We start from the raw sequence: 21,592 nt of genomic DNA, 5'->3' as shown, positions 1-21,592 counted from the left end.
AAGCATGGGGGATGAAACATCATGCTTTGGGGCTGGTTTTATGCTAAGGGACCAGGATGACTGATCCATGTAAAGGAAAGAATGAATGGGGCTATGTATAGTGAGATTTTGAGTGAAAACCTCCTTCCATCAGCAAGAGCATTGAAGATGAAACGTGGCTGGGTTCTGGAGTGGCCTATCCAGTCTCCAGATCTCAACCCTATAGAAAACCTTTTGGAGCGAGTTGAAAGTCCGTGTTTCCCAATGACAGCCACAAAACATTACTGCTCTAGAGGAGACCTGCATGGAGGAATGGGCCAAAATACCAGCAACAGTGTGTGAAAACCCTGTGAAGACTTAAAGAAAACGTTTGACCTCTGTCATTGCCAACAAAGGGTATATAACAAAGTATTGAGATGAACTTTTGTTATTGACCAAATACCTATTTTCCACCATAATTTCCAAATAAATTCTTTAAAAATCAGACAATGTGATTTTATAAAAATAAAGTCATAAAAAGGATCAGGTATGGACAACGCGTTTCGGAGGGGCTCCCTCCTTCGTCAGGACCTGACGAAGGAGGGAGCCCCTCCGAAACGCATTGTCCATACCTGATCCTTTTTATGACTTTTTTAATAAAAAGTGATCATTAACCTCAAAAGCTCCGAAACTATTACCCGTATGAAGAATAGGAGACCCCTGCAGGGATTCCTCCCTCCCGAACACGCTACTATGTTGCCCAATGCCTTCTGACCATCTAAGCAGGTATGTTCATTCAACAGAACAGTGTTTTCCAAACAGTGTGTTGCCATCTGTTGCAAAACCACAACTCCCAGCATGCTCGGACAGCCGTTGGCTGTCCGGGCATGCTGGGAGTTGTGGTTTTGCAACAGCTGGAAACACACTTTTTGGAAAACACTATAATAGGAAGAAATAATTAGACCATTTAGAGCCTATTCAGTCTCATCTTTCTTTCTGCAATAGCAGACTATTAACAGACACCATAAACATGGGATTATCACAGAATCCTTAAAGGGGTACTCAGGTGGAAACCTAACTGGTGCCAGAAAGTTAAACAGATTTGTAAATGACTTCTATTTAAAAATCTTAATCCTTTCAGTACTTATTAGCAACTGTATGCTACAGAGGACATTCTTTTCTTTTTGAATTTCTTTTTTGTCTTGCCCACTCCCTGCTGTCCGTGCCAGGAACTGTCCAGAACAGCATAGGTTTGCAATGAGGATTTTCTCCTGCTCTGGACAGCTCCTGATACAGAACACTAAGACAAAAAGAAATTTAAAAAGAAAAGAATTTCCTCTGTAGCATACAGCTGCTAATAAGTACTGGAAGGGTAAAGATTTTTTAATAGAAGTAATATACAAATCTGTTTAACTTTCTGGCACCAGTTCATTTAAAAAAAAAAAAGTTTCCACCGGAGTACCCCTTTAAAAAGCTGAAAAATCCATTAAGGATCTTAGGATACATCATCTGATTTATAGATTCTAATATGCAGTTCTCTTCCATATTTTAAGGTGTGCCAGCTTGGAGTGATGTCCTCTCCATGTAATAGCAATGCTCTGTATTTGCTGGGTAATGCTCAGCTTGCCCTGTATGATGACAAGCCTTCCTCAGAAGAAGCGCAACTTGCTTTTCAGAATTCCAAGCTGAGCTTTAAAGCCAGTATTCGCCTGGAAAATATGCCAACCAAAGGACCCCCGCCTGCAGAACTAACGTGTAAGACCACTACTCTGAATTAGTCCCTATATGCTATATCACCATCTCGTGATCAATAGTATCATATAACATTATATGTAATGATTAATATACCTGTATAATGGTGAACTATACCAACTTGTCTAGCGGAGAAGCATTTCTGCGTGACCTTATCAATTCACAAATTTGTGGAAATTTGTTACAGATTTAAAGGGGTACTCCCGTGGAAACCTTTTTTTTTTTTTTTTAAATCAACTGGTGCCAGAAAGTTAAACAGATTTGTAAATTAGGTACAATAACAAAGACACGTGTGTGCACTCACGGCTCAGCGGAGACAGCTCAGCATGGAAGTCCGGTTCGGGGAAGGCTGGATCACAGCATCGGTGCAGGTGGAAGGGCGCTCGGAGGCTACGCATACACGTGTGAAACAGCTGGCGTAGCCTCCGAGCGCCCCTTCTACCTGCACCGATGCTGTGATCCAGCCTTCCCCGAACCGGACTTCCATGCTGAGCTGTCTCCGCTGAACGGTGAGTGCACACACGTGTCTTTGTTATTGTACCTATTGATACTTCATATCCTTCGTATGTGCACCCCGCAGGAGACCTACTAAGGGCCACTGAGACCTTGCAGTATCCTCAAGACAGGTGCAGTAACACCTTAGTGTGCCCTCTCCTTTCTTGCTTCTTTACATTGCACAGATTTGTAAATTACTTCTATTAAAAAATCTTAATCCTTCCAGTACTTTTTAGGGGCTATAAACTACAGAGGAAATGCTTTTCTTTTTGGATTTCTCTGATGTCATGACCACAGTGCTCTCTGCTGACCTCTGCTGTCCATTTTAGGAACTGTCCAGAGCAGGAGAAAATCCCCATAGCAAACATATGTTGTTCTGGACAGTTCCTAAAATGGATAGCAGAGGTCAGCAGAGAGCACTCTGGTCATGACATCAGAGAAATCCAAAAACAAAAGCATTTCCTCTGTAGTATACAGCCCATAAAATGTATTGGAAGGATTAAGATTTTTTAATAGAAGTAATTTACAAATCTGTTTAACTTTCTGGCATCAGTTGATTTAAAAAAAAAAAAAAAAAAGTTTTCCACGGGAGTACCCCTTTAAGGCCATATCCGCAGTGGAAATGTTGAAATTTTTGACTATTGATGTGTCTTTTAAGCAGCTGAGACCAAGAAGTGTACCGGTCATATCACAGAAAAAAATAATGCTTCTATATGTTACTCACTAGGTCATGCAGATGCTTTACATTTATTTTGTATGTGTGTAGCTACTGTATTTGGCTCATAAATCCCTCTGTTCTGTGCTCACTCATTCTGACATCCACTACTCAGGAAGGGGCGTGTCTGAGGCAAGTACTGAGCCCGCCCTCACACACACCATTTACTTCCTCCCCGAGTCTGCTGTGCTGGGTCTTTTCATCACAGGCATTTGTTCCTGCCTGTGCGCACAGGCATTTGTTCCTGCCTGTGCTTCAACTTGAACAAAGATGATTCTGCAGTCGGACAAGATTATGTTCTGGGTGGTATGGGGACCCCTAGTGGTCTTTTTTTGAATTTTTTTTTTTATTATAAGCCATGATTTCTTTAAAAAAGACATAACAACATTTTTTATGAAGTATATTAGAAAGGTTTATGTTTGTCAAGATGTTCAACACATAAAAAGTTTATGATTCTGACAATGCCCATTTAACAAATGTTCCCACTGAATGAGCCACATCCTTCCATCTTCCATAAAAACTGATGATGTAGTTGTGGTGAGGGTGTGATGCAGGGCAGATGGAATTACCCTAGGGGCAGATGGCATTAACCCCTTGTGTTCCTGACACCAGTGCGTGGTTTATCCTCTACACCACCCGAAGGAATACCGCTGCATCCTGGGCTAGGCAAAAATGACTCTGACGCCAAGTTATGGAACAACAGCAGCTTTACCGAGTCAGACAGATGTAACAGTGTATACAGCTTGGCTAGGCCCAAGAAGGTGACCAGTGACTTCAGAGACCACATGGCTTGCTGGGACTTATATTGGACTTGGACAATTTGATGCATGGCCACGCTGACGTTATACAGTTTACTTGACTGAGACTGACTATACCCATACACTTGTAGCTTACCAGTCTTTTGACTTTGACCTGGGGGTAGTGGACTTGTGGATCCGTGGCTACGTGGTAGACTTTGGGCCTCTTCTGGACTCCAGACACACTCTCCAGACTTGTCCTCACTGCAAATCAGCTAAGCAGGAAAAGAGCGTAACAGCAAAGAGGAAGCTTCACCCAGGGCTTATATGGGGGAGACTAGGAGGGGTCCCATAGGTCACTCTGTAGGTCACATGGTCACTGGTACCTTCCCTGGTTACAATCACACGACAACATTCTTAAAGGCATAAGACATTTTATATATAATACTATATATAACACAGGCACTTAGAAGCAAATATACAAGGGAACAGGTGCAGGAGGGGCCCAGGGGTCACTGCATGGAGACTGCCTGACAGGGCAGCTAGGGTACAGGGGTGCAATTCCTGTACTGGGCCACCACATGATGATGTTGGATTAGCGTTTCTAGAAAGATTTTTTTGTGGAAAATTGCAATACATTTTTTTCACAAAATACCCTTTTCCCCATTAAAGATTCATTGTTGGGGGTGGAAAGTCTCATTGCAAACATTAAACTTCTGCCCCTTCTGGTGCTGGTTATCAGCAACTGTCCATGTGTCCATCAACCAATCTGTCCAATTGGGAAAGGAGGAGTTGGTGCTTGTTAGTCCAACATTTTCTTTCCATGATCACTTGGTTTATTCCCAACACCATTGTATGTTAACATTGTAGGGTCTATAGAGAAGAGATCCGTGCACAGGTTGAAAATAAATGGGATATCCAAACTGGTCTGGCCCTATCCTTCAGGAACCCCTTAATAGCTGCATCGGCACCATTTATGGTACCCACACCAATGGATGGGGGGATCCAAATAGCATAAACTGATAATGTCTCAAAAACCACTTAGCGATTCACTACCAAATTTGTAGGTTCCTTAACAGGACTCTGTGACTTGGCAGATAATTTCTCATAGCAAGTGCATGATAAAGTTGCCCACATATAGTTTGTCTAACACTCTTGGGTCGCATTATATTTATACCCATCATTGTTTGCCTTAAGATGTCTTTATCTTCATTTTCTCACAGCTCAGACATGGTGGCAGGAGTGGAAGGCGGCACAAGAACTAAAGAGACAGAAACAGGCACCTCCAGCTTCTGCTGGTAGAGAAGTAATGTCTGCTGCCAAGTCCGCAAAAGAAGCTTCTAAAGGAAAAGGAGTCACTCAAGTGCCCAAAGTAACAAGCTCTACCTCCAGACCTTACCCTCCCTCCAAGAGAGGAGGCACAACTACATCTGGAGGGGGCAATAGTAGAATGGTCAAACCAGGAGTTTCCAGCACTAAAACAGATACAACTGGAGTAAGTCATAGTAAAGTGCATACTACTGCGGGATCCAATACAAAATCAGTGATCACCGTGGCTGCCAGGTACGTCTTCACATATTGGTAAGTTCTTACTGCAATACTAGTGCGAAGGGGTGTACTCTACAGAGCATAACATGAAGAGATCAGCTCATCCACAGAGTGTCCTATAATCATCACATTCTACTATGCGATCTGAGTTTGTTCGGATTAGTAGCCGGTCGGTAGATGGTTAGATGACAGGAAATGGTCATTTCCAGAAACAGAAGAGAACCTTTAGTGCTCACTATTCTTTTTCAACAGGTTTCTTGCTGAAACCATAAATAATGAACCTTATAGAAACCTGGTACAAACTTGAACTATTATAGCGGATTATAACAAATCCATCATACAGATCCATCATGATATCTGAATAAACAGACATTATAGACAGTAAAGATGTGTTATTACAAGACAGATTTTCAGCACAATTATTTTACTATTCTGTTAAGGTCCATTCATGGTTTATTTTGCTGTCCATCGGCATTGTATGTTGAAATGCCAGCAAAGGTATGCCAACATATACCGCAGTGTACTCATAATGATCTTGTTTAGTTTAATAAACGGAATATATTCTGTTAGTGACTATGTTTAGTCCATTTCCCGAATGTATACATTTCTTGTGCAGGACTAAAAAGTGCAGCATACCTCGCTTCTGCAATGTACACAATTGGGAAATTGACCAAACGTAGTCACTAACTGAATATGTTCAGTCCATTAAACTTAGTGGGTCTGCTGTGAGTACAGGAGGGTATATGTTGGCATAGATTTTGGATTCTGATGTGTACTAGCTATGGACAGCAAAAGCAAAATGTGAAGTATGTGACAAAGTCTCTTCATTTTTATAAAGTAGAGTCAGGGATGTGTATCTGTGTTAGTACAGGTTGGCACTAAGAATTAAGCATTTTAGAGGCAGGGAAAGTTTAAAGTTGTTTTTCAGTAAAAATATTGTCATTTAAAAAATCTTTTAATATGTCACAGGGACATGTTAAAAGCATTGATCGGTCAGGATCTCATTGCTGGGACCCCCCCATTGATCATTAAAATGAGCGGGTAGAAGCACAAGGTTATCCCCTCCATTCTTCAGTTCACAGTAATCTTCACCAAGCTTCACTGGTGGCTTCATAGACTTTAAATGGGGCCAGCTAAAGAAGCTGGATGAAGATCACTGTGAGCCAGGGAGTGATTCACATAACCGCCTGCTTCTCCGCTCCTTCTAATGATCAGTGGGGGATCTCAGCACTAAGCCTAACCAATCTAAGCACTAACCCTGACCAATCAATGTTTTAGCAAGGGTAGTATAGGAAAAAACCTGGTTCCACATCGCAAACCACTACTAGTCACATTTATAAATTCTTTTTTTTATTGGGTTAATAATCCCTAAAATCAGTCACTATGTGTTTCCAGGCTAGGAATAGCCTCTTCTTCAGATATAATGTAGCATTTAATGTTAAATTACAAAAATATTGGCTATGCTTAGCCTGATATTAGCGGCTATTAACCCAATATAAAAGAAATTTATAAAAGTAACTACCAGTGGTTTGTGAGTGCTATGGTCGTCTTTTGTTCTACACTTCGTTTGGCCCTCAAACCGGGACAGTGTGCCTACAGCACCCGAATGCCATTTACACTACACAGAGTGCTGCTGCTTCTTGTTCTTCAGTTTGTGTATGTGTGTGTGTATATATATATCTGTCTGTTGAATCTTCTCTTATTGTAAGCTGTAGTAATAATGTAAAGAATGTTGCTGCAGGCCAGTAAAGTTAGTTCATCCTCTGTATTCCTTGTAAACTGTCATCATAATTATTAGAAGAGCAAAAAATATTCATGCAGTTATTTTTGATCCCACTAGAGGACGTGGTGGAGCTGTATTGTCGAAAACAGCAACTGCAGCCAGGCTCCAGGCAGCCAATGGCCTTGGATTAGTGAAACCTGCACAGCACTCAGCACCTTCACATGAAAGCTCGGCTACTAAAGAAGAAGACAAGCAAGTTATCACTGAAGGTTTGTTCAAATTTTTTTCTGCCACATGAAACCTCAGATATCGGATCAAGTCAGTACAGTATGACTGTGCGATGCCTCCTGTTTGTGCTAGTTATCGCCACTTGCCGCAAACACAATCCTTGGCAGGGGTTCTCCTGGTTTATCTCTCTGACACATCACTATGCACTTAGGTCGAGCTGTTGAATGTCCCAGTGGTTGAGAGACCAATGATGGAGGTAAACAGCAAGAGATGCACAGAGGTGAACCTCTGGACACATTGATTCTCAGATTAGAAGAATGGCATGTAATGATCCATTCTGTACTGCCAGTGAAAATGGATGTCACGTACCAGGCCTAGGGCATTGAACAGTGTCTACATAAACCATCAGTAGGTGCTTTAACATCATTGGTCTATGAGCCAGCTACAGTTGTTTCATTGACCTTTCACCCCCTGCACTCACAGGCTTAGTGCAGAGCAAAAAGGCAATAGAGGTTGAGTGGAGGTCTATACTCTTCAGCAATGTATCCCACATTTGTCTTGGATACATTGATAGCTGGCGATTGGTATGTAGACCACTTGGGCAACACCATGAAGAGGCCTTTACGAAGCCATGTCACACTGGTCCTACTCCTAGGATTATGGTGTGGGGTGGCATAATACACTGTAGCCGGCCCCTTCTAGTCTTCGTTCGAGGTACACTAACAGCTCGGCATCAAATTTGGTCATAAACTAGTGGTACGGCCATTTCTTTAAAGAGTACCTGTCACCACAAAAACTTTTTATATTTTGTTAATCAATGTATTAGAAACAACTCTCTAACTTTTTAACATGTGATTAACAATAATGTATCTTTATATGCCGGCCTGGCATGAGTCCCAACTCTCAGTGCAGCTGGGACACTGAAGAGCACAGGGAAGGGCGGAAGTGTTACTCGGCAGACCTCAGGTGACGTCACGCCTGCTGGATAACACACCCCTGCAGCTGAAAAAGCTCACAAGCAGTGAGTAGGATTTAGATGGACGTAACTATATAAATAATGGGCATAATTTAAAAAGGAAAAGTGTGGGGGACTTAATGGAGAAGAACACCCCAGTTACATAATAAAACCTTTTTACTTGGTGGCAGGTACTATTTAAAGTGTCCTAGCAGCCATTTTTTTACTCAGCAATGTCATGCTGCATGTTGCTTGTGGTACTGTGAGCAGCCTTCATGGCCTTAGCATGCTACCATGGCCTGCAGCGTCTCTGGACCTGTATGACATTAAGCAAATCTAGGATGTGATTATTCTGCATTTGTAAAGTTAGCTGCCAGCACAAGATCCTAATGATTTGTGTTCCCAAGTGCATTCAGTGTAGCAGAACATTCCTCAGACAACCAATAATTACCTCATTGATAGCATGTCAAGGTGTGTAAAGTGGTTGTATTTCATCGCATGCCACTCAAACTAAATACTGTTTTCATTTTTTACTTATTAACATATTTTAAACATGCAAGTGTGAATATGATCCAAATAAAAAAGACCCCAAAACAGTGGCACCGAAACCTATAGCCCTCACAACCATGAGATGGAGATACTCACTTTGGGCAGGAAACCAGATACAACCATACACGGCGGTGCTAGGACAATAAACAGGAATCAATGATATGCAAACTGTAGAAAAGGACAGGCGTCCTGCACTCACCATGTAAGATCTGGCTATTCAGCTCCCATCCCGGGCCATTCCTCTGGAAGGGAATTCAGGACAGTGAGGAGCACTCAGAGGCGACTGCCGGCGGTTTCACACATATGAATGCGCTTCGTCCGGCCTCGACGAGGCCGGACGAAGCGCATTCATATGCGTGAAACCGCCGGCAGTCGCCTCTGAGTGCCCCACACTGTCCTGAATTCCCTTCCAGAGGAGCAGCCCGAGATGGGAGCTGAATAGCCAGATCTTACATCTGTCCTTTTCTACAGTTTGCATATTTTAAACATGCATTACATTCCTGTGATTTCCATAATTCCACAACGTTTTCATATATATGTAGATGTAAAACCTTTCAGAAAGGCTACCTCTTTAAAATGACCAAAAAACCAAACCATTGCCTCTGTGGGTAGGGGCAATTCTTCAGTACAGAGATCTCTCCCCTGATCTATTTATACCACGGACTGTATCTATAACAAGGGGGCATCCTCTGCGTCTTGAGGAAAGAAGGTTTCTACACCAGCACAGACAGGGATTCTTTTCTGTTAGAGCAGTGAGACTATGGAACTCTCTGTCAGAGGAGGTGGTCATGGTGAACTCAATAAAAGAGATCAGGAGGGGCCAGGAGAGTAATAACAATATAAACTATGGATTATAGAATTATAGGGACAGAACATTGATCCAGGGATTTTTTTCTAATGCCATATTAGAGTCAAGAAGGAATTTCCCCCCTGGTATGGGGCAATTGGCCTCAGCCTCACAAGAGTTGTTTTTTTGCCTTCCTCTGGATCAACACAGTAGGGATACAACAAGGTTTAGGTTGAACTTTGGTCTTTTTTTCAACCTTATGAACTATGTTACTATAAGTCATGCTATCAGATCATCCTGTCATGGGCAGTTAAGAATGTGGTAGTGCCAAGCAGCCTTCTTTTTATCCGTGCTATGGGCCCCATCCTCTTTGTATGTCATGGATGACGCAGGATCAGATGTAATATCAGATCTATTTGTAGTGCAATTACCATGTATTAGGTTAGAAAAAGAGCCTTTTCAGGATAGCCTTTTGTATGTGAATTCCTATATGTAAGAATTTCTGTGTACATAACAGCTATTATTAACAGTTATTAACATTACTAACAGTTATTATGACATATCAATGGGATATAGTGAATAGGATGTATTGGCTTGTAAATAAATGATGATCTTATTATATGTTCTATCATGTCCCTCATAGGAGCAGCTTCTGGCCCTGTATTGGTTAACAGCAGCTCCTTCCTGCCTCGCCTGGGTTTAGCACGTGCTCTCTCACGTACCAGTGAAACTCTAACAGACGCAGCAGATTTATATCGAGAAGTCATTAAAATGGCACCAGAGGTAATAAAAACTTTAGTAATCTATATATATAAAACTCAACGTGTGTGTGTGTGTATGTATGTATGTATGTATGTATGTGTGCATGTATGTGTGTATGTTCCACAAAAACTTTCAAACAGCTAAAGATATTAACATGAAACTTGGCCACATGTTACTTATATGTCAACAACAAAACATAGGATAGGTGATTTAACCCTTACTCACCCCCATTTGCCAGGGGTGGGGTTTATGTTTAAAGTCCCATACAAGTCTATGGAAAATATGTTACTGCATAACTTCCAAACGGCTGGAGATATTTCGATAATACTTGGTCACATGTTACTTATATGTCCACTTAAAATATAGGATAGTTAATTTAACCCTTAACTACCCCCATTTGTGAGGGTCGGGGTTTTTGTTCCCATGCAAATCAATGGGAAATGTATGTTCCCACATAACTTCCGTACTGCTGGAGCTATTTCAATACCTGGTACACATATTACGGGTCGGGATAGGAGGTCAGGATAGGAGGTCGGGATAGGAGGACGGGATAGGGGGTCGGGATAGGAGGACGGGATTGGAGGACGGGATAGGAGGACGGGATAGGAGGACGGGATTGAAGTTTGGCATAGGAGGTCGGCATAGGAGGTCGAGATAGATGGTCGAGATAGGAGGACAGTATAGGAGGACGGGATAGGAGGTCAGGATAGGAGGTCGAGATAGGAGGACGGGATAGGAGGTCGAGATAGGAGGACGGGATAGGAGGTCGTGATAGGAGGACGGGATAGGAGGTCGAGATAGGAGGACGGGATAGGAGGTCGTGATAGGAGGATGGGATAGGAGGTCGAGATAGGAGGACGGGATAGGAGGTCGAGATAGGAGGACGGGATAGGAGGTCGTGATAGGAGGACGGGATTGGAGTTTGGCATAGGAGGTCGGGATAGGAGGTCGAGATAGGAGGACAGGATAGGAGGTCGTGATAGAAGGACGGGATAGGAGGACGGGATAGGAGGTCGGGATAGGAGGTCGGGATAGGAGGATGGGATAGGAGGAGGGGATAGATGGACTGGATAGGAGGACGGGATAGGAGGACGGGAAAGGAGGTCGAGATATGAGGACGGGATAGGAGGACGGGATAGGAAGACGGGATAGGAAGACGGGATAAGAGGACGGGATAGGAGGACAGGAAAGGAGGTTGAGATAGGAGGACGGGAAAGGAGGTCGAGATAGGAGGACGGGATAGGAGGACGGGATAGGAGGACGGGATAGGAGGACGGGATAGGAGGACGGGATAGGAGGTCGGGATAGGAGGTCGGGATAGGAGGTCGGGATAGGAGGTCGGGATAGGAGGTCGGGATAGGAGGTCAGGATATGATGACGGGATAGGAGGTCGGGATATGACAACAATATATGAGGACGGGATATGAAGTCAAAAGCTTCCTCCTTTGTTTATTTTCCTCCCCAACAAGGATTAGGAAGGAAATACCGGGCAACGCCGGGTACTCAGCTAGTAGCCAAATAAAAAGCAAAATACATCATGATGCTATATATTTTTGTTACCCTTGTAACTGGGGCTATGGAGAATCTGACTATATTACCATCTGTCAGCTACCATGCTACATAGTTTCTTGAGGTTTTCAGGTGTAATGGCATTAGAAAGCATTATATGTGCCACTTTTAGGTAGCTAACCCAATAAGTCAGTGTTTCACAACCAGGGTGCCTCCAGATGTTGCAAAACTACAACTCCCAGCATGCCCGGACAGCCTTTGGCTGTCCGGGCATGCTGGGAGTTGTAGTTTTGCAACACCTGCAGGCACTCTGGTTGGGAAACACTGCAATAAGTCAATGTCCAAACCCATATAATAGCAAGAGGCAAGAATACTAGGGCAGCTGTCTACACATGGGCATCTCTTCTGATATCCCTAGCCAAAACTGCACTAGTGTAGAATGACTTACACCCTCCTAGGACCTGCCTATGAAATCGCCTCCTTTTATCAAAGAAAATTGTGTTGTTTTTCTACTTCTAATGGGGTTCTTTATCTTTCTACCAATATTACTGAACTAAAAGAAAACAGGAAGGGGGGAAATTCATCATTCATTTACGTAAAAAAAAAAAAAAAGGTACGTTTGTGCAATGCGCAATTGTGCAGAACTTTGAAACTTTTGGGTGAATTTTTGCCATGCCCACCACTTCAGAAATGGTGGACAGGGCGCCGAATAAAAAGGATGTGGCTACGCCAGTCTCTCAAACGTATTATATTATTATTTATACCAGTTACCGTAAATCATAGCTGACATCTGTGCCAGCTCAGAGCTGGCATAGATCTCCCTGTGCTGTGCTTAGCCAACCACTGCACAGTGGCAGATGTATTAGAAGGCTGCTGAAACCAATCCCAGCATGTGCTTTCTTGTGGAGTACCGGTCATATCCCACAAAAAAAAAAAAAAAGTTATATGTTACTCAGTACCTAATCCTGATTATGTACATATAATTTTATGTGTCCAGCACCTATATTTTTCTCACATAACATTTTTTTTTAGTGCTCACTTGGTTTGTCATCCTGTGCTCTGGAGGGGGCGTGTCCTCACTCTGCATGACTCATCTTCCTCCCTGAGTCTGCTGTGCTGTGTCTATTCATCCAATCACGGCAGGCAGCTCTGTAACCCCATCCTCTCTATTTTCATGCTGCAGTCTGATAGGACAGGAGTGAGCACAGAAGAATGCTAGTCCCACACTCACTTACTGGACTTTTTCCCAGCCTGTGCTTCAGCTTGTTTCTCCGAAAATAAGACCGGGTCTTATATTAATTTTAGTCCCAAAAAACACGCTAGGGCTTATTTTCAGGGTAGGGCTTATTTATTTATGGGGGGGGCTGCAGGAGTGTGGAGGATGGGGGGCTGTGGGAGGATGGGGGGCTGTAGCAGTGTGGAGGATGCCGCACCCCCCCCCCCCATCTTCCACACTGCTACAGCCCCCCCATCCTCCACACTCCTGCAGCCTCCCATCCTCTCCTTCCCCTGTCGTCCTCCACACTCCTACCGTACCCTACAGTGCCCCCCACCCCTCTGCCATAATAAACTAGGGTACCGGTACACATTTCACCTTCATACCCTGCGGGCATTACTGGCGTCCGCGGTCCGCCAGCTGATTACCCCTGAACTAGGTCTTATTTTCGGGCTAGGGCTTATATTGCAGCCCTATCCCATAATCCTGCTAGGGCTTACTTTCGGGGTAGGGTTTATTTTCGGGGTAGGGTTTATGTTGTCCATATAGTTATTTTAGATTCCAGAATTGTAAATTTAAACTTTAAGAAGCTATTTCCATAATATGGTATTCTTGCAGACTTTAAACGGGGCTAGTATGAAGTGTGATCAAGCATTATCCAAGAGTTTCCCAACCAGGGTGCCTCCAGCTGCTGCAAAACTACAACTCCCAGCATGCTAGGACAGCCTTTGGCTGTCCGGGCATGCTGGGAGTTGTAGTTTTGAAATAGCTGGATGCCTCCTGGTTGGGTAACACTTCCCTATCCTGTAGTAATTTAAAATGTTCTATACACCACTAAACCTCTGTCCACATCCAAGAGCTGCATACTTAGTATTATGGATTTTCCATATGTAGGTTGTGGATGCCTACACCGAGTTGGCTGAACTCCTGGTAAAGACTGACCCTCTAGGGGCAGTGGACATCTATTGCCAATATCCACAAAAACTATCCCAAGAGCGATCATTTGACGATGCATTCATCCCCGGGGAAATTGTACGCCTGCTCATGAAATGTGAGAAGTATGAAGACCCGCGCCTGCCTGACAACATGATTTCTTATGGGAAAATTATGGGAATAGGTACGTGAACTGGTGAAGAAAGATGTCTTATAGAGAAGATATGTGTGTTTAGATTGTTTATTGTCTTCTTACTAATCAGGTACCCCAGTGTTTTTCAAACAGTGTGTCTCCAGCTGTTGCAAAACTAAAACTCTCAGCATGGGGGAACAAGTTTTTGGCTGTCCAGGCATGCTAGGAGTTGTAGTTTTGCAACAGTTGGAGGCACTTTGGTTGGGAAACACTGGTATAGGGGATAACTATACCTCTGGGACTTATATAGCTGAGTACAGCACTTGGCTATGTCCGTGATCCCTATAGACACTGAATAGGGCGATGGCGGAGTATGCACACTGCCACAGCATTTACTCCGGGGACATAAGGCAATCAATGTGATCAGTGGGAGCCCCAGCAGTCGGACCCCCACCAATCAGTTAGTTATGACCTATCCTGTGGATAGGGGATGGGTTTTAACCTTGGGATAACCCTATAAGTAATTTATTTGTTTATAGATGAATGATCTACTGGTTCTGGGAGTTATTTTGCAACAGCTGGAGACAGCGAGCTGCATGCTTTAGACATGACTAAGGGCCACAGGGACCCGAAACACGTTGGGATTGTCGGAATTGCAATCCGTGTTTGTAGCCCCAATCACTTTATCTGTAGCACAGAGGATAATAGATCAAACATTGTCTACTTGTCTGTTGTATTCCGGCATACATTTTACTTTTCAGATACAAAAGTAATGATAGCCTACAGTATAGCCATGGCATAGAGCCAAAATGTGATGTGAACAGCTCCTTATAGGGGGGGGGGTGTATGTTGGGGCCAAATGTAGTGACTCAGTCCTGGCATCATATTCAAAGTGTTATTCATATACTTGCTATAGACATGGGTGACCAAATTCAGAGGTATACATCTCCCTCTATATACCTCTATCATAAAGGCAAAAAGGTCATGTGAATAGGAACTGCATAGGACCCTAATGTGTTGGGGGGTCCCAGAGTTGACCCACACACATGCATTTATAGTATATTCTGAGGCCATAAGTCTCTATGATCCAGGAACGTGCACAGGTTGACTAGAGAGGGGGCTTGAGCCCCTGCCCTTTTGATGTTCCTCCTACAAGTGCCCTGGGCAGTCTGGCATCATTATGTGGGCATTTATATAAATAATTATTAGAAGTGCCCTTTATTTATTTTATAGCTCAGCCCATGCCCCCAAAATGTCTGTGCATGTCCCTGCTATGATGAGTATACCTATTTAACAACCTTTTTGATTTGTACACCATTTCAGGTTCTTTGGAGAAGTATATATCCATTCTAGAAGCAAAATTCAAAACAAACATTCTCAAGAAGGTCTACGCCGGCATTCACGATAAGTCAGAGGATGATAAAGATCTGCAAGATTTCTTCCGCTTTAAATGCTGGATATGAGATCTTAAAAGAGTAGTATAATGAAAGATAACTTATCCCCTATCCAAAGGAAAGGGGATAATTTATAGATCATGGGGGGTCCGACAGCTGGGACCCCATGATCTACTGAACGGGGCCCGCAGTCTGCTGGAAGTGGGCGTGCTGCTCCCCGAGCGGAGCGGTGGCCGACACGCCCCCTCCATGTATCCCATAGAGATACCTGGAGGGGGCTTGTTGGCTGCGGTTTCCTGCCATGGTCAGAACGGCCGCTTCAAGTAGACTGCGGGGGCCCCGTTCAGGAGATCACAGGGGTTCCAGCGGTCAGACCAACCCACGATCTATAACTTATCCCCCTCTCCTTTGGATAGGAGTTAAATTATTTTTCACTGCACTACTCCTTTAAAGAACTAGATATTGTTTTTAAATACTTTTTTTTTTTTTTTTTTTTTTTATTAACTTTCGATAATGGGTAACAATATTTTGTTGTATCTTTATGATCTGATTTTCTTATGTGCTACAATGTGAATCCTATAAAAAGCCTAGTAACTAATGGCCTAATAGTGATGTCTTACAGAGATTGTTTTCTTTCTTAGTGAAACATGTATGTTTTCTAATCTGTTTTTATTTTTGTATTTTTTAAAGGGGTACTCCGGAGGAAAACTTTTCTTTTAATGAACTGGTGCCAGAAATTAAACAGATTTGTAAATTACTTCTATTAAAAAATCTTAATCCTTTTAGTACTTTTAGCAGCTGTATGCTATAGAGGAAATTCTTTACTTTTTGAATTTATTTTTTGTGTTGTCCACAGTGCTCTCTGCTGACACCTCAGTCCGTGTCAGGAACTTTCCAGAGTAGCATAGGTTTGCTATGGGGATTTTCTCCTGTTCTGGACAGTTCCTGAAACAGGCATCAGGTGTCAGCAGAGAGCACTGTGGACAAGACAAAAAATTAATTCAAAAATATGATCTTTTGTAACAAACCGCTGCTAAAAAGTACTGAAATTATTAAGATTTTTTTTAATAGAAGTAATTTACAAATCTGTTTAACTTTCTGGCACCAGTTCATTAAAAAAAAAAAAAAAAAAAAAAGGTTTCCACTGGAGTACCCCTTTAATTTTTTTTGGTACATTATTATTATGGGGGCTGTCTATTTGCCTGAGCTGTTTTAACAGAATTTAGAGAGATGTTTTACAGAAGTCCCCATGGATGTAGGAGACAATAAACTGAAGATGTCCCATTAATATAAACAGAAAAGGTGTCTGAGAAAGCTCTGTGACTTTTGCAGAGGTCATTCCACAGGGAGGGAGAGGCTGATCTGTGTGCAACAGTTAGTGTATACCTCTATTATTTATATACTTCCTCTCTGTGATAATATGGGAGGACACTAAAACTACATCTGAGCTAAATTTTAAATGGGTACTTTGCCCCTAGACATATTATACCCTATCCAAAGGATAGGGGATAAGATGTCAGATCGAGGGGGTCCTGCTACTGGGAACCTCCGCGATCTCTCCTGCAGCACCCCTGTTATCTGGTGCATGGAGCGAGCTTCGCTCCGTGCCTGATGCACGGCCCGTGCATGGTGGCCGTCACCCCCCCCTCCCATAGACTTGCATTGAGGGGCGGGGCATCACGAAGGTGCAGGGTTGTGACGTCACGATCCTTCGGCTCATAAATAGTCATCAGGCATGGAGCGAATGCACCAGATGACAGGGGTGCTGCAGGAGAGATTGCTGACTCCCGCCGGTGAGGACCCCCGCAATCAGACATCTCTTTGATAATTGGTTTAGAAATCAAAAAGCAATTACCGTATATACTCGAGTATAAGCCGAGTTTTTCAGCATAATTTTTCGTGCTGAAAACGCCCCCTCGGCTTATACTCGAGTGAACTCTCCGCCTGTCAATCCCTTCTCAGTGGTCTTCAACCTGCGGACCTCCATATTGGCTATCCGGGCATGCTGGGAGATGTAGTTTTGAAACCTCTGGAGGTCCACAGGTTGAAGACCAGTGCGGCCTTTTTTATCATCCAGACACCCCCTTTAGTTTTCTACTCACCTCCCCTCGGGGAAGGAAGGGTGAGCTGGTCCGGGCCATCTATGCTGCAGGGACCGTCCGGTGGGGAGGGTTAGTCGTTCCAGGCTGTCCATTTTCACCGGGGGGGCCCTCTTCTCCGCACCCGGACTAGTGACGTTGCCTTGACGACGACGGACAGGGACGTGCATGAACGTCCCTGTGCATCGTCGTCAACGCAACATCACTAGTCCGGGGAAGAGTGCCCCCCGATGAAAATGGACAGCCCGGAACGACTAACCCTCCCCTCCGGACGGTCCCTGCAGCATAGATGGCCCGGACCAGCTCACCGTTCCTTCCCACCAAGGGGAGGGGAGTAGAAAACTAAAGGGGGTGTCTGGATGATGACGAAGGCCGCAGTGGTCTTCAACCTGCGGATCTCCAGAGATTTCAAAACTACAACTCACAGCATGCCCCGGGCATGCTGGGAGTTGTAGTTTTGCAACATCTGGAGGTCAGCAGGTTGAAGACCATTGATGAAGGGATTGACAGCCAGTGATGATGAAAGGGGGGGGGGGGGGGGGGGTTGATGACGGGGGTCTGGATGATGACAGTGGGGGATGATGACATGGGGGGGATGATGTATTTCCCACCCTAGGCTTATAGTTGAGTCAATAACTTTTCCTGGTTTTTGGGGTGAAATTAGGGGCCTCGGCTTATACTCTAGTATATACGGTAATAAGTTTGGCAACCACCATCAGCTCCAGGAAAGGTACAATATGCTTATATACCATAACAGCTATCCGAGAGGTGTCTGCAGATCTTCTCATGAGACAGAGCCAAAAGATTTCTATTAAAATGGGAACACCTTTGCTTAGTATATGACCTGACAGTTTCCGGTTGGTTGCAAATGGGGTAAAATTCTTTTAATCCTAACACTATATACCCGTCTACCACGGAACCAGACTCTTTAAATAGCATTTATTTTCAGGCCGCAGCCAATCATAGATCTTCACACGTATACTTAAATAATTCCACCCATAAAAAATGTGGGCAAATCTGAAACCACATGTCCAAGCTTTGTGCAACTTTGAAACCATTTTGTTTGCCAATGAAGCTAAATAATAAAATATTTATGTAGACATATGCAATCCACTTTCATACAGCCTCTGCTCTATGGTTACATGACTACAAGAGTATATTTCTCTTACTGACACAACAGACCTTAGATGTCTCCAGACACAGTGGAGAAGATTTATTAAAACCTGTGCAGAAGAAAAGTGGAGCAGTTGCCCTTAGCAACCGGATTGCTTCTTTCATTTTTAAAAAGGCCTCAGAAGGAAGAAAAAAAAAAAGCATTGACTGGTTGCTATGGGCAACTGCACTATTCCTCTACACAGGTTCTGAAAAATCTCCCCCAACATGATTTACATCCCTGAGGAGACTTCTGAGTTTAAAAGGGTACTCCGCCAAAAAACAAAACATCTTATCCCCTATCCAAAGGATAGGGGATTAAATGTCTGCTCGCGGAGGGGGTCCCGCCGCTGGGGACCCCGCAATCTCTGGGCCGGAACACAGAAGCTTGGAGCTTCTACATTTGTGACATCACACCACAACCCCTCTATTCATGTATATGGGAGGGGGCGTGATGCTAGCACGTAGCTGTCATGCCTCCTCCCATAGACATGAATGGAGGGGGCATGATCACTAGTCATCCGGCACGGAAGACTGGGGTGCCGCACCAATGATTGCAGGGGTCCCCAGCGGCGGGACCCTCGCAATCTAACATCTTATCTCCAATCCTTTGGATAGGGGATAAGATGTTTTTCAAAGAAGTACCCCTTTAAACAGCCATGCCAAACACACAGGCTAGAGCACTAAGAGATGAGGAGAAGAAGAAGAAGAAGAAGAAGAAGAGGGAGCATACTTTACAGGGGACGCCCACTGAACTCTGAACTTGCAGGTCCCCAAGCAGGTATGCCAGGGAAAGCCAGCCAGCTGTATAGTGTGACGTTAACCTCTCTAGTAGAGTTGAGTGAACTTACAGTAAATTGGCTTGTAATGAACCTTGCTTGGAATTAACTTGCCTCCCACGACTTCCCCAGTGCTGCCAATATTGAGCTCCCGTTCTCCGGTCCCGGTCTTCTTCTTGGTTTTGGGGTTGACACTAGGGATCGACCGATATCGATTTTTTAGGGCCGATACCAATATTCTGTGAAGGTTAGGGCCGATAGCTAGATAGATAGATATCGGCTATTTCTCCACCCCCCCCACCCCCCCACCCCCCCCGGCGACACCGCTGCGGATCATTGATTTAAAGCAGGCGCTTTAAAATCAATGAACTGCAGCGGCTTTTGCGGTGCCAGAGACCACAGTCGCCACCACCCGCTTCTCTTCCCCATGCCTGTCCTGGGGTCCTCCTGAGTCCTATCACCGACACCGCGCCCACCACCACCACCTCACCGGCCAGAGACCGCCGCTGCCCCATTGCCTCCCCCATTCCCGGTTTTATAATTACCTGTTCCCGGGGTCCGCGCTACTTCTGGCTGCGGCGGCATCCTCCTGAGCTGTCACTGTGCGGACTGACTGTGATGTCACGTTGAGGACGTCACTCGTCATTGCGCAGTGCACAGCGTAAGGACGCCGCAGGAGCCAGAAGTAGCCCAGGCCCCGTTAACAGGTAATTATAAAACCGGGGATGGGGGAGGCAATGGGGCAGCGGCGGTGGTGGTCTCTGGCCGGGGCGGTGCAGTGGTGGGGTGTGCGGTGCGGTGGTGGGGGATGTGCGGCGCGGTGCGGTGGTGAGCGGTGCGGTGGGGGCGGTGCATTATCGGACTATCGGCAAGATAATTGCCGATACCGATAACGTCCAAAATCGGGAATATCGGCCAAACCGATAATCGGTCGATCCCTACTTGACACATCACACTGCGCTTCGCTTATCACCAGCTGCAACAATGGCCCATCTCGGCTGATCATAGGCTTAGCAATAATGTGATGTAACAGCCCTGGGCAGCAGGAAGAAGTGCCCGGCCTGTTACATGACACTGCCGCTTAGCCTCTCACCAGTCGAGACAGGACATCTCTGTGGCCAGTGATTAGATTAATGAGGTGTGATGTGTCAGGCCACAAGACCAAAAATAAGACTTGGGTCAGATGGCAGGAGACCGATATCGGCGACACCTGTTGAGCGGCGGAAGGTTAAAGGAGATCTCCGGTATATAACACTTATCCCCCATCAGACACTTAGCCCTGGCTCTGCATGACACCGCGGCCAACACATCTCCTCCATGTATCTATGGGAGAGGCAGAGAGAGAGAGGCGCAGAGATGCAGCGTTCGTGCATCCCTGCCTCTCCCATAGAGCTGTGGGGGGGGGGGGGCCATGTTCGTCGACCTCACGCGCATTAGCTGCACACAGCCACGGCAATGCCTGGACCCCGTACAGGAGATCAGACATATAGGGGATCTCCTTTTAAGTTTAATATTTTAATGGTGGCAGACCAGGCATACAGGATAAATAAGCATTTTGTCCGGAGAACCCTTTTAAAGTAAATATGAATATGGGAATACAAGGTCACCATGAGATTTTTGCTTAATTCTAAAAAGACAGAGAACCAGAAGATGGTATATTTTATACGGTGTGTTTATTTGTTGTATGTATGACCAGCATCATGTGGCTCTCATACATCAGGCACTTCACTTCTATAAAATAGCAACATGGCTCATTGTAAAACAAGATGAGAATTTATAATAAAATGTAAATTGTCAAAATTCATATTCTAAGAGATTACTTTTTGAATAGATTGTTAAAGGGGTACTCCAGCACTAAGACATCTTCAAAGGATAGGGGATAAGATGCCTGATCACGGGGGTCCCACTGCTGGGAACCCCTATGATCTTCCACGCAGCCCCCGTATAGAATTAGCCCCCGGAGCGTGCTCGCTCCGGGTCTGATTACTGGCGATCACGGGGACAGAGCATAGTGACGCCACGGCTCCGCCCCTGTGTGACGTCACACTCCGCTCCCTAAATGCATGCCTTTGGATAGGGGAGAAGATGTCTTAGCGCCGGAGTACCCCTTTAACACCCCTGCTCTTGGGAGAGAGGCACAGATTCTCAACGTACCTTGAATGCCAAAT

General features: G+C 44.6%; 1 protein-coding gene across 7 annotated transcripts in view; it reads left to right on the top strand.

The window, feature by feature from the left end:
- LOC130362843 (uncharacterized) overlaps window positions 1-21,592 on the top strand; it is a 195,681-nt gene that overhangs the window by 147,399 nt on the left and 26,690 nt on the right. For 2 of the 7 annotated variants that reach the window (XM_056567914.1, XM_056567913.1), the window contains exons 16-21: window positions 1,512-1,713; window positions 4,881-5,220; window positions 7,046-7,197; window positions 10,091-10,230; window positions 13,829-14,051; window positions 15,324-15,592. In XM_056567914.1, the coding sequence (XP_056423889.1) occupies window positions 1,512-1,713; window positions 4,881-5,220; window positions 7,046-7,197; window positions 10,091-10,230; window positions 13,829-14,051; window positions 15,324-15,463 (1,197 nt within the window). In that variant the 3' untranslated portion in view covers window positions 15,464-15,592. Of the gene's footprint in view, window positions 1-1,511; window positions 1,714-4,880; window positions 5,221-7,045; window positions 7,198-10,090; window positions 10,231-13,828; window positions 14,052-15,323; window positions 15,596-21,592 lie in introns of those variants that run through there. The other 5 variants (XM_056567917.1, XM_056567916.1, XM_056567918.1 and 2 more) reach the window with 4 other exon arrangements.

This window comes from Hyla sarda, chromosome 3, assembly GCF_029499605.1.
Source record: "Hyla sarda isolate aHylSar1 chromosome 3, aHylSar1.hap1, whole genome shotgun sequence".
Lineage (NCBI taxonomy): Eukaryota > Metazoa > Chordata > Amphibia > Anura > Hylidae > Hyla > Hyla sarda.
Note: the sequence above shows the minus strand (reverse complement) of the source record. Positions and strands in the feature narration are given on the sequence as shown.